Below are 14,377 nucleotides of genomic sequence, written 5' to 3' on the forward strand. Positions count from 1 at the left end.
ACACACACATACATACACACACACACACACACACACACACACACACACACACACACACACACACACACACAATATGAGGATTTACATGGCTGGTTTCACTTGAGGTGTACTTTTATTGTTTTTATTTAGCTTTTACATTGCAAGGCCATTTAGAAAAAAAAACATGCAGAAACACATCAAAGTACCATGGATATTAGTATATCCATAATACTGAACGCTTAAACATGCAATACATACAGGTACAAGTTTTACAAAGCATGCATGTGTTCTTGAATCAGTTTTGGTTTTACATTTACATGATATATTGTTTCACTAAAGGATGTGTTTGAGACCCAACATAATATTTCAGTTTTACTATAAATTTCACATTGAACTGACTGAGGCATGACAGCATCAACGTTGTCTCAAAAGTTACTTTTACATGAAACAAACATATTATGTTCTGTGTCCTCTTCTACCAAACAGACAGCACAAGGAGGAGTATAGGGACAAGCTGCCATTTGTACAGGTTTTACATATTTTGAGGAATTCCATGTAATTTAACATTACATGGAATTCTGAGAAGGGAGGAAGGAACCCACACACTGCCCGGCGTGCACGGTACTTCCTTCTCTGATGTGGCTGCTGCTTTTAGCCTACACACCTGCTCTGATGTGGCCTGCTGCTTTTAGCCTACGCACCTGCTCTGATGTGGCCTGCTGCTTTTAGCCTACGCATCTGCTCTGATGTGGCCTGCTGCTTTTAGCCTACGCACCTGCTTTCAACAGTTTAACTAGTGGTGCACGATAATTATCGGCCCGATATTAGGAATTATGACGTCATACTGATAAACCCGATAAAATTATTAATAGCCCCAATAATATACAATATATTTTTTGGGTAAAAAAAAAAATACTGCGGTGTGGGTGGATTGGGATGAGGGGCGTTTGTTTTTCACTCGGCTCCTCCCGTTTTGCCAGTACTGTGATATTAGTGGTTTAGGAAGAGCTGAGTTTTTCACAAATCCAGCGCTCCCTAACTCATGCCTGGCTGTGACGTAAATGGTGTGCGGCCGGCAAGTGAAGCCAGGACAGTAAACAAACATGCCGTCGGTAGTATGGGACTATTTCAAAGTTTCAGAGTTAGATAGTTTGCTTGTTATTTGTAACAATTGCAATGCAAAAGTTCCACGAGGAGGGAGAAAGGCAACAAGTTATAATACTTCCAACCTAATTAGTCACCTGAAACATCGCCATCACTACGATGGTGTGTTAAAAGCATACAAAGACGCCTGCGCTGCTAAACTAGCGGCGAATCCAAAGCCAGCTGCAAAGGCACCGGGGCTTTTACCATTCGACAAGGCTTTTGCAAGAAGTTTGCCAGAGACGACCCCAGGGCTAAAACGATCTGTAACTTCATCATAGAAATGATGGCGCTTGACGACCAGCCCTTCTCCCTTGTCGAAGATAAAGGATTCAGTCGGCTAGTTCATCATTTGGAGCCCAGGTGTTTCATTCCAAGCCGCCGCCACTTTTCAGACGAGTGTTTACCAGCCAAGTATAATGAGATCGCCACACTCCTTCATACTCTGATCGATAACGATATACGGGACATAAGTTTTACCACGGGCATATGGACCAGTGATGTTAGCCCCGTTAGCATGCTAGATCTGACGGCGCAGTGGCTGGACAAAGACTACAAACTGTACAGAGCGGTGTTGCATTCTCAGGAGCTACCAGGTTCACACACTGCCGATATGATCCGTGAGGCTTTTGAAGCCATGCTTCAGCAATGGAACATTACTAAAGACGTGGTCCATGTTGTCCTAAGAGACAACGCACGTAATATGGCGAAGGCTTTTGGTGACTATGGAGTCGATAGCCTGGGCTGCATGGCCCACACTTTACAGTTGGCCGTGAATGAGGCTGTGTCTGACTGTGTTGCCATCGGGCGGAAGATTGTTGGACATTTTAAGCACTCCCAAGTAGTGTCCACCGCCCTGGAAAAGTTACAGGCAAACCTGCGAAAGGGAACAACCACTACTACCACCACCACCAGTACACGCAGGGCCGGATACAGAAATTATTAATTGGGGGGGCATTAGGAAATGCTGGGGGGGGCGGCTTCCTCTGCGATTTTCTTTTTTGCGTTTTGTTTGCGTTTTTTTTGCGTTTTTTCCGGCTGTTTGTGTAATACTGCTTCCTATTGTTTAGGAGTAGTACTGCATGTGTGTGTGTGACTGTGTGTGTGGAAAATCAGGGCAGAGGATTATTTGAATTGTGCAATGATACATGATGGAATATGATTAAGGATTATTTTGATTATGGTAAGCTCACATTTCTTAATTTTTTTTTATTTTTTTTGGGGGGGGCAGTCAGGGCATTTGGGGGGGCATTGCCCCCCCTTGCCCATGCCTAGATCCGGCCCTGAGTACACGACTCCAACAGGACGTGGCCACACGTTGGAACAGTACATTTTACATGCTTAAGAGCAGGGCCGGATTAGCACTATGTGGTGCCCCAGGGCGACCTCAAGTTGAAGTGCCCCCCCCCCCTGCTCCCTGGGGCGGAGATATATGGCTTGAGGCTGGGGGAGGTTGGCCTTTTTTTTTACGGATTTTGTTAGTTTCTATATGGTTTTTGGTTACTTTATTTCAGTTTTAGGGTTATGTTATTTCATTCTTATAAAATGTGCCCCCCATTGGCTGGTGCCCCAGGGCACTCGCCCCCAGCGGCCTATTGGTAATATGGCCCTGCTTAAAGGGTAAGACCACTTTGGTAGAGGTTTGGGTTGTGTAGTTACCTTGCCATGAGGTAACTCCAAAGGTGGGCAAGAAATCAAAAATAATTGCTCCATTGATTAGAAATTGATAATTCAAAATATGCTCCTCATTGACTTACATTGTACGGTATAACAAGCTCTCAAAGTCACTCTTTTAGCACATAAATGAACCCAAACATAGCCGATTCAGACAATATAGAACATCACCAAACCCAGTACTGTTTTTTTTTTTTAAATAAAAATGTCAACTTCCTGTTGATTTTACTATTTGAAGATCCGGATCCGCGGATCCAGTTCAGGTTTTCTACTTATTAAAAATGGCAAAATCAAAAGGAAGTTAACATTTTTATTTAAAAAAAAAAAAACAGTACTGGCTTTGGTGATGTTCTATATTGTCTGAATCAACTTTGTTTACGTTTGTTTATGTGCTAAAAGAGTGACTTTGAGAGCTCTTTTACCGTACAATGTAAGTCAATGAGGAGCATATTTTGAATTATCAATTTCTAATCAATGGAGCAATTATTTTTAATTTCATGCCCACCTTTGGAGTTACATCATGGCAAGGTAACTACACAACCCAAACCTCTACCAAAGTGGTCTTGCCCTTTAAGAGTCTGGTGGCGCAGGAGCAAGCTATTGCAGCTTATGCAATAGAATACAAGTTACCAGCAAGACTCAACTCCCACCAATGGGCCCTGGTTGAAAACATGTTGACCATCCTCAGAATTAAAAAAAAAGTAGAACTTTAGAAGAATAGCTACCTGCTCTAAAGGAAAGTAACAATGCAGGATCAAGGGTCAAATATGAATCTCTCTCTCTCTCTCTCTCTGAGAAAAAAGAGGACAATTGAAACCTCGTGCTTTTGTGAAAAACGGGTTCACTGTCATATATATTGATTTTAAAGCAAGTCATTAATCCTTTGTTCTGTAAAATGACTGTTTGTTACTGTGTGGAATGCACTTTTTCAGTTTGTGTTTACATATACATGTCTAACTTGTTTCAGTACCTTATTTTTTTTTGTTACTGTGAGGAATGCACCTTTTCAGTTTGTTTACAGAGACTGATTTGACTTCAGTATTTAATTTGAATGATTTGAATTGATGATGTCTTAATATGGACCACTCATTGTTCACTCATTGTTCAGGGAAACACAGTGTCATTGACATTGACTGATTGACTCAATTATATTTATTTGGGAAAATAAATATGGTCACTTTAATTGAAGAGTCAAAACTGTTCTTGGCTTTGTTTTGTTCATAGTAGTAATGCTCATGTCATTTGCTCACTACTATACTATATTATTATTGGGTATCGGTCTTGAGAAGCAGGAAGTTATCGGTATCGGTATCGGTTTCAAAAAAACAATATTGTGCATCCCTACTTTTAATCTAGGTTTGCAAAAGTTTTTGTATCCAAATTGAATTCTGACAAATTTTCTCTCTGGAGAGAGTTTCATCGTTGCGTTACTCCACATGATGTTTGATTGGGTAGCTATAGTGCAGCGTCTCACTACGCCTGCATGTGTGATGTAGTTTGTGATGTAAACTATAGTTACTAGCTAGTTACTTTGTAGATTTTGATTATCATCACAAAACTTACAGCCTATATACATTTCAGCCATTTGAAAATTCGATCTACAAGATCTGTATATCTGCTATTTTCAATAGATTGTTATACATTTTAAAAACTTGTGAAACAGGACATTCTGCATAATGAGTACTTTCTACTTTTGGTACTTTAAGTGCTTTTTGATACTAATACGTTTTGTACTTTTACTCAAGTACATGTTTTATTCCAGACTTTGACTTGTAACAGAGTGTTTCTACACTGCAATATTGATACTTTTACTTGAGTAAAAACAAATGACTTTGTTTTGTTTATCCTGAAGCTTGGTTGCATCTTTAACAGATAGATCTTTATGCAAATGATACCAAATGATAAATCGAATGTTTATAGAACATCACTCACATTTAACTTGTTCTCTCTCTCTCCTTCCCTTCTGCTCTCTTCTTTACAACAGTAAACATGTGATGTGACTGTGACAAATAAAACTCATTCTGATGAGTTTTATTCTGACTCATTCTTCTTCTCACAAATCGATTTGACAGTATCTGAACAGACCCCATTACTCCATTTTCCACTGCTGTGCCAGTATCGTGCACAGTTCCAGTCACCTTTCTCATCAGGATATCCACTGTCCCAGTACCTGCAGAATAAACAACACAATGCATTTTAATCACATCCACTCAGTCAGTCAGTCAGTCAGTCAGTCAGTCAGTAGACTGAAAGAACGAGCCCAATCGATGGTCTTGAAGGGCGGATCCAAACCCAGGCGCTGGATTCCTGCGCCGCTTCCTATTGCTTCACCAATCTATGTCCCCGCCTCCGCCTCCCCCTCCCCCGCGCGATTAAAATGCTACGTTAATATATTTTAATCATGTTAATTTTCTGTAATTAATTAATCGAAATTAATCCGTTCCTGAGCCCTAATGAAAACGTATAAAAGGTCTCACTGTGTTGTCAGTGGAGCTCCATTCAGCCAGGTCCACTTTCCCAAAGTCCTCTTCAGTCCAATCCAGGATGATGATTCATCGTTCAATCCTCCGATGAATTCCTGATAATTTGTACATGATTGAACCATAATTAATCTAATGTATTCATGTTTTCACCGTAATCACAGAATTATCTCAGATACACTAACCTGTTCTTTTTTACTGTCAATGACCACCAGATTTGCTCCTGGTGTCTCCAGACATTGCTGTTTGCTTTCCTCCCAGGTTTTCCATGTTGTAGATCTGTGATAACAGCTGCATTCAAACTGCTGCCATCCACTGGGACACAACTTCACTGAACACAACAGATTTGGGAAAGAGGAAAATATGTTTGGTTTTATACACCTGCTGCATGGAACACACTGCATGGTTTTCTGTGTACAAATGTTATATCTGATTGACCTCAGTGGGGAAAAACTCATTAAGTAAAGATTCAAAAGGAGATTTAGTGACGGATTTGCAATGCACTGATAATCAATTCTAACACGTAGACTAGAGTATTTATAATAATAGTAGTCAGGGAGGTAGAGGAGGGTAAACATATTTATTTAATATATAGTGTTTCAGCACCTCATTTAGAAGATATTTGTTTAACTAGTCTCATAAACTCTTAAATGACACTCACACTCATTGCCCCAGAACTCTGCTACTCATGCTTTCATGATAAACAGCTCAACACTGCCCCCTTGTGTCTGTCTGTCTGTCTATCAACACATTGTGGCAATGATGGCAAAAGGTTTGTAACGTCTCACCTTTCTCTTTCTTAAGTTCATGTTTTTTTTTTTTTTTATGTTTTATTTATTTGATATGGACATCACAATTACATTGGACAAAACCAGATGCATTGTTTACAGTGTATATAGCACGAGTGCTAATTTTCAATGTCCACAGGAAGCTTTTCTAAAATACAGTAATACCAATCTAAAACCCAATCAGGTACAAAATATATATATATATATATATATATATATATATATATATATATATATATATATATATATATACATATACATATACATATACACACACACACACACACACACACACACACACACACACACACACACACACACACACACACACACACACACACACACACACACACACACACACACACACACATACATTGTTGTAGTTGGTTTCGTTCGAGCATCAGGTTGGCCTTCAACAGGTTAATCTCCAGGGTCAGGGCGGTCAGTTTATTGGCTGAATGATCTGCAAAGAACCAACAGATAACCATAAACACAGCTGTTGTTACTGTTCAAATGATGAGATCAAACATAATGTGTGAAAACAACATACAATAAACTCAATGTTCCTGATCAGGTGTGTTTTAATGTGAATAGTTCTCAACATGTATAATACACAGTGGTAGAAAAATTACTCAAATGTTTTACTTAAGTAAAAGAAAAGAATGCAACTTAGAAGTACTCTGTTACAAGTAAAATTCCGGAATGAAAATTTTACTTAAGTAAAAGTACAAAAGCATTGGCATCAGGGATTCCATTTGCCGGTATTTACCGGCCATTGACCGATAAAATGTTTAATTGACCGTTATTTATAAACACCACCGGCCACCGTGGCCGGTTGGGAAAATGCTGTTATTAGGCTATTTTATCATTTAAGTCTATTATTAATAATAAGGGATTATTTGGATAAAGTAGTTGGCTATAACCATTAAACTCATAATAATTTTTAAAAAATCATCATGATCTTACTGTGTGGCTTAATTCCCGACAGCCTGCTGCTGCTGTGCGCTGCAGTTGTAGATTAGCCTATTCGTTGTACGATGGTGTCGTGCGTTGAAAATATCAGAGCTACAAGCTCGCAGCACATTGCAACACGCCGCGTTGTGAGCTTGTATGTCTGCTATTTTTGATACGCCACAACACCGTCAGGGTGAAGCACAAAGCTCTTTGCACAGCTGTGTCTCTTCCTAATCAGCGCTGCGTAGGCCTACGGGTGGTTCGCTCGGGTGTTGATAAACAGAACTGGGGTTCCGAGGTGATAGAATCTGAACCAAGCCGGACCCATTTGTCGATAATAAAACAGAGACCCGAACTCGTGTGGGTCGTGGATATTATGCAAGCATAGTGTCTGTCTGCCTGCAATGGATAAAGTGGTGAAAGTTGGTGACACTGATTGCAGCAGGCAACCTGACAACCTCCCTTGCGCCCACATATATCATGACATATATAATTAACGTTAACAAAACAAAACCTACTTTTGCATATTAAGGTTGAATGAGATGTAAAGCCCAACATATATATTAATTTGTTCATACTGTGCGACGGTGTCACGCAGGGCAAGGCTCTGGCGCAGGGTAACCGGAGGACTCGCCCCAAAACACCCTCGCCCCCATTTTTCAGGCGGACCAGCGGTTCTTGTGTTATTATACATAAGGTTAGGTTTAGGCATAGTTAACTGATGTTCCGTATAGGAATACCAAGTGAATACCGCCGGATTTTCCCCGGGGCGACTGTGTTTTGGGGCGAGCGGGGCGTTTTCGTATTCGTTGCGCAGCAGTTCACTCATGCCCACTTTATTCATTTCATTTTTGGCAAGCGACATCTCTGCATGATATAGTAGATCATATAATTTAGTTATCTATAAAAACAGGAACAGATTGCATCTGTGATAAAGTGGAAAGAAGCGCAGCGCTAACGTAACAAGGTGTATTGATCAGTTGGTTGGTGCATGTATGCAGTGTGTGGTATATGGCTTATAGTTATTGAACAGTGTGAAAGTAAAATCAGATAGAAGTAACCTTGCTAAAGTCAGAAGAGTAATCATGAGTGTGTTGTGACTGGTGAATGCCTGGTGAATGTGCTAATTCTAACACAGCTACAGCTGTCAATCTAACAGCTGAGCCGAATGGTCATTGCTATTTATGTATGACTATTGAGAATAGCATCTATCTTTGGTAAATGGTCTACTATAAGAACTGTGTAAGATGGGTGTTTGGAAGGACTGTCACACGTCGTGAGGCTGCTGGGGGGTGGACAGGGGCTCTGCCCCTGGATGAAGTTGCTATGATGCTGTTGTACTCGAATGCTGAATAAATGAATCATGATGGAACTTGGAAACCTGACGTCTCTTCTTCTCCTCTTCTGTATTACAACTACCTGCTATGCTAACACGCAGTTTAATGCCCATCATATACGACAAGTGCAAACACGCATTTGACGTTAATTATAATATGGCCGATAAATGTATTCTTTGGCCGATAAAATATAATCCTGTCGGCCATGGTGGCCGGCCCAAAAAATGCCTAGCGGAAACCCTGATCAAAATGTACTTAAAGTACCAAAAGTAAAAGTAATAACAAATATTTGAAAATAGCAGATCTACAAGCTCACAACGTTGTGAGCTTGTAGATCGGCTATTTTCAAATAGCCGAGGTATAAAATAGGGCTGAAGTGGTTAATGTATGTTTTATAATATAATCATTTATAACTGCAAAGTAACTAGTAAATTAATTAGTTTTCAAATAATTGTAGTGGAGTAAAAGTACAATGTTTGCCTCTGAGGTGTAGTGGAGTAGAAGTAAAAGTACTGAAAATTGGAAATACTGCAGTAAAGTAAAAAATCACACCCTGTGTGAAGTGGGCGGTGTCTTGCTAGCTAATCACAATACTGAATGGAGTCAACCAATCATGTACAAAAGATAAATACATTTATTGAAACACTCTTTATGATGGACGAAACCATAACTTGAAAAAAACAAATTTTTGTTTTTTTTCAAGTTATGTTTTCTTATATAGGGCTATGCACATGTGTCATGTGACACTGGCCAATCACAGTCCTGAATAGACTGTGATTGGCCAATCACAGCGCAGGATAATTGTACAAATTTCCTGGGCCCAGATCACAGCGCAGGAAAATGTACATTTTTCCAAATCTCACTTATAGGGGTGGTTTCACCGCCCAAGAATACCTCAAAACTGTACTTAAGTACTGTACTTGAGTAAATGTACTTAGTTACTTTACACCACTGAGTCTCTGTTTGTTGATGTAAGTGCATGAATTTGACCTTTGAGCTGATACTCACAGTACAGGGCCATGTCTGTGGTTCTCAACGCCAGTAGGAAACACAGCAGCACCAGACACACTGCAGCCGCTTTGAGGATGGATCTCTGGATGATCAGCTCTCTCTGGACACCTGGAGGTGATTGACATTAGTGGTGCACAATAAGTATCGGCCCGATAATTATCGGTCCGATATCAGGAATTATGACGTCATCCCGATAAACCGATAACATTAATAATAGCTCCGATAATATATAATATTAGTCAGCTGTGATCTGCATGGACTCTTTCGGTTAGACACCATTGTGTGGTGGTGGAGACTCTCGTACACGTTGTAGCAGCAGCAGCAGCACAGCCCCCCCCCCCCCCCCCCCATATAAACCCCTCTTTCTCTTTTTTTCTCCTTAAAAGTACTTAGTATTGATATAATTGATTATTTGCATTGCAGAACGATTCGATACGATTATTTGCATTGCAAAACGATTCGATACGATACAAAGTCAAACGATACGATATTTAGCTGTTTGCATATCGATATAGTAGAAGGAAGAAACGGAAGAGAAATTCAAAACGATTTTTCGATGCATTTACTATATCGTTACACCTCTACTAGTTACGTTAAGTAGCTTCTGCTGATCTACAAGCTTGTAGGGGGGCCACCATGTTTGTTGTTGCTGTTGGGGGGGGGGCTGTGGCGTCATCGGTTTCAGGAGTACACGTCTTTAGGTGTACACACGGAGACGCAAGGGTAGTGTATTCAGATTAATTCACTCTGGAAGCCGTTTTCAAAAATACGCGTATTGCGGACCTAAGTCACCGGCTCCCTGTGGACGAAACGTCAAAACGATTAAAAACGTATGCGGATTCACCTAAAACGTCTCCGTGTGGATGTGGCCTAGAGTGTTCTCCAACTTGTTTGGAGATCAGAGTGATGTGGTGGACGAATGGCTCGTTGAGCCTATGCATTTGACCCTGATTTGACCACACAGGTAATCAAAAGCACTAATTGATGGCAGCTGTAAGTAACCGGTTGTCTTGTCTATCATCTGTGTCTTGTGTATGTTTAACCCTTGTAGGGTCCTCGGGTCCTTTTAACCCGGTTTAACATTTTCAACATGAATTAAAAGTATGTAAAACATTTTTGTTCTCTATGAAACTTCTTCTATTTGCCTTATTTACTGTACTAAACATGTGATATGAAAATGAAATTTTTCATTTTCATGAAAATGAAAAATTTCACACAGGGCCTTCGGGTCAAAGTGACCCGAAGGCCCTGGGTGTGACTAAAACACGAAGACCCTACGAGGGTTAATAGCCAACTGAATGTTTTCTGTAGCCTAGAGCAAGCTTCAACAGGGGGTCCGGGACCTCTAGGGGGTCCTCAGAGTTACTACAGGGGGTCCGCCTGAAATCTTTGTGTGATAGGATTTTTATTTTTTTGCATTAACCACTTGAACCCTAGCATCCCTTTTTCTGAGGAGAACTTGAGCCAAAAATAGCAGATCTAAAAGCTCACAATGCCTTTGTGAGCTTGCAGATCGGCTATTTTTGGCAAAGAGGTATAGGTGTAGAGGGGGGAAAAGAGCAGACCAAGTAAACAAGAAAAGTTTAAAGGAGGAGTTCACCCAAAAAATGACTTATTTTCTATCAATTGCACACCCCATGAAGCCTTGAATCCATGGATTCATTTTTGTTTTTTTGGCATTCCTAAGCTAATAATTTGATTCCCGTCTCCTACCGGCTAATGTATCCGGTAGGAGACACAAAGTAGATTATTTGTGTCTCCTACCGGATACACACCGGTCATCAAATTATTGGCTTAGGAATGCCACAAAAACAAAAATAAATCCATGGATTCAAGGCTTCATGGGGTGTGCAATTGATAGAAAATAAGTCATTTTTTGGGTGAACTTCTCCTTTAATCTGTAACACAATTTTATACAATATAGAGGGGGTCCCTGCTTCATCTCTCTCTCAGCTAGGGGGTCCTTGGCCTGAAAACGTTGAAGACCCCTGGCCTAGAGGTATCAAGTAATTTCGTGAAGAGGGTAAACCCTCTCCCTCATGCTAAACTTAAAGTGACTTCTAAGGTTCCACTTCAGCTCAAAAAGACAACTTTATTTTCCTTTCTCAATGACAAGCCTAATATTATTATTGCATTTTGGCTATGTGCAATAACTGCAAGCCAATGTTCATAGGCATTGACAGTATTTGTCTTCATTATTTCTTGAATTCCTATTTCTTTAGTTGCTGTAAGCCAGTGTTTTGAGTCTTGTATTGCTACACAATAAATAGTAAAAAGAAATTCTACATTCATAAATAATACAAAATAAAATAATAATAATGATTAAAAGGTTCTATGACTAAATGTATTCTATTGGTCAAAGCTATGTTAAATCCACCTTTGCCCACTACTAGTATTCCTTACCATAAGGTACTACAGATTCATATACATTTGAACAAATATATTTATGATTTTTTAATATGTATATATATTTGTATTATCGGTTATCGGTATCGGTCTTGAGAAGCAGGAAGTTATCGGTATCGGTTTCAAAAAAACAATATCGTGCATCCCTAATTGACATCTGTATTGATGACTTCCAACACATACTGTATCATATGCAACAATAACATCTACAGTACATGGCCCATACAGGCCCACCACAAGCAAAAGGAGAAACGCAGAAAAAAGCTGACAGCTTGTTTCCATTGTGTTTTTTAGTTGTGTGTGTGTGTGTGTGTGTGTGTGTGTGTGTGTGTGTGTGTGTGTGTGTGTGTGTGTGTGTGTGTGTGTGTGTGTGTGTGTGTGTGTGTGTGTGTGTGTGTGTGTGCGCACACATCACGAAGTCTCTGTGAGTGTTCCTCCCACGCAAAGGGGAGGGGTGTGTGGTGGGATGATTGGGGTGTAAAATACAATATACGTACAAATAAATACATAGACCCAATTTTCTTTTGATGAGCAGAAAAAAATCTATAAATAATAACACTATTACTGTGTCAAAAGTAATCAACAAACTATGTATATTTATTTGACATGGCCATTACAATCACATTGATGAACCAGATGCATTGCTTAGTGTATATACTGCAGCACGATTGCTAGTTTTCAACACCTATCCAAAAAGATGAAAGAGGTTTTGGGTGGTCACGCCTGAAGGGTTTGAGAACCACTGTACTATGATAATGGGTATTATATAACCCTTCTCAACATCTGGCCTGGGGCCCGCCAAGGGTCCAAATGGACCTTTACGGGTCTGTAACTCCATTTTCACACTCAGAGTTAAACACTTAGAATTTTTCAGTGTAGATTAGATTATAAAAAAAAAAAAGGTTCCTTTTGATACACTAATGAACTCTAACGTTCATAATGTTTTATTATTATTATTATTATTATTATTATTATTATTATTATTATTATTATTATTATTATTATTATTATTATTATTACCTTGATCTCCTGTAGTCTCCTGTGAGCCAGAGCCTTGGTCTCTGGAAACTCCTTTAGTCATGACTGGCTGAAATGACACAAAAACTCAAGTTAATCAGTACAAGTTAATATACATATATTATGCATTAACCGATTACACAATAAATACTATATAAATATACGTAAATATTATATAGTAATTATTTTACTTTTTGTCGAATATCCGTGTGGTCCTACATCGCTCACCACCGTTGGCGTTGCACGACTCTGAACTGTGGTCTGTTTTAAGGTGACTTTAACTTGTTCATGTTGCACGTATGCGCGCACACACACACACACACACACACACACACACACACACACACACACACACACACACACACACACACACACACACACACACACATATATTTTCTAAGTCACGTGGGCAGCTTCTATAGGAAGCTAAGCTGCCAGGGTACATAGAGTCACTTCAGGTTTCTTCAAAAGGAAGAAACCACACCGCTCGAGTAAAGCACAAGCCTTTCACACCAATGCATGTGTTGATGTTACTGGCACGCACGTACAGAGACCTGAATGCAAGAACAAAGGCAGTGTGCATGAACAGTGCATGTGCATGTACGCGTGCACATGCACCGTTTAGACCTGCATGAAGTCGAATTTTTGCACAATCAGGCCCCTGACCCAAAATGAGTTTGACCCCTCTGTGTCTATTGTGAACAATGAACAGAGAACAATGCCTCACAGGAAGTCTGTTTTTATGGCCTGCAAACAACTCCCTGCAGCCACATCATGTGTGGCTGCAGGAAGTTGTTTGCAGTTATCATTGTTGCCGGGCAGAAACCTCATACAGTATCTCATATCTATGCCCTACTTCATCAGCGTCACATGAAAGTGGCCAAAATAGCTGATCTCTTGATGCGACGCGTTATGACCTTGTGGATCGGCTGTTTTAGATTTTTTTTTTTGTGTGAAAGTGTGTGTGTGTGTGTGTGTGTGTGTGTGTGTGTGTGTGTGTGTTTGTGTGTGTGTGTGTGTGTGTGTGTTTGTAGCAGATCTACAAGCTCATAGCGCGGCACCGAGTGCCGCGCTATGAGCTTGTAGATCTGCTATTATTATTTTTTTAATCGTGAAAATGTGTGCAAATCTTTAGTTTGAACGTATATATACTTTTTTAAAGCAAAGGTTTTTTTAACTCAAATCTTTACTTCTGGGGATTTTACAAATGTCTTCTAAAAACAGTTTCTTTTTTCTAAAGTTATTTTTTTTTTTTTTTTTTTTTTACCTATGTTGATATATTATCAATGGTTTATAACGTTTTTTCATGTCAAGGACCCCGAAAATAATCCAAAATGTCCGCGGACCCCCTCCCATTTAAAAACATTTTGTTCCAGGTACCCCCAGAAGCAAAGATTTCAGTTAAAAATGTATATAAAAGATTTGCACACATTTTCATGATTTTTCTAAAAATAGCAGATCTACAAGCTCATAGCGTGGCACTCGGTGCCGCGCTATGAGCTTGTATATCTGCTATTTTTGAAATGACACACATGCGTTCCCTTCCCGGCCTTAAAGGTTTAACTAAAGATCCTCCAGCCATAACGAA

The 14,377-nt window shown here is 39.8% G+C and overlaps 1 protein-coding gene across 1 annotated transcript; it reads right to left on the reverse strand.

The window, feature by feature from the left end:
- Nucleotides 1-4,073: 4,073 nt before the first annotated feature.
- Nucleotides 4,074-13,034, reverse strand: LOC308083772 (C-type lectin domain family 4 member M-like). The gene is made up of 7 exons (XM_080426110.1): nucleotides 12,981-13,034; nucleotides 12,793-12,859; nucleotides 9,364-9,474; nucleotides 6,438-6,527; nucleotides 5,462-5,607; nucleotides 5,274-5,374; nucleotides 4,074-4,966 (listed from the first exon to the last, which is right to left on the reverse strand). The coding sequence occupies exons 2-7, from the start codon at nucleotides 12,851-12,853 to the stop codon at nucleotides 4,828-4,830; spliced, it is 648 nt and encodes a 215-aa protein (XP_080282236.1). The 5' UTR covers nucleotides 12,854-12,859; nucleotides 12,981-13,034; the 3' UTR covers nucleotides 4,074-4,827.
- Nucleotides 13,035-14,377: the final 1,343 nt, after the last annotated feature.

Source organism: Gymnoscopelus braueri (genome assembly GCF_963280865.1).
Source record: "Gymnoscopelus braueri genome assembly, chromosome: 4".
NCBI lineage: Eukaryota > Metazoa > Chordata > Actinopteri > Myctophiformes > Myctophidae > Gymnoscopelus > Gymnoscopelus braueri.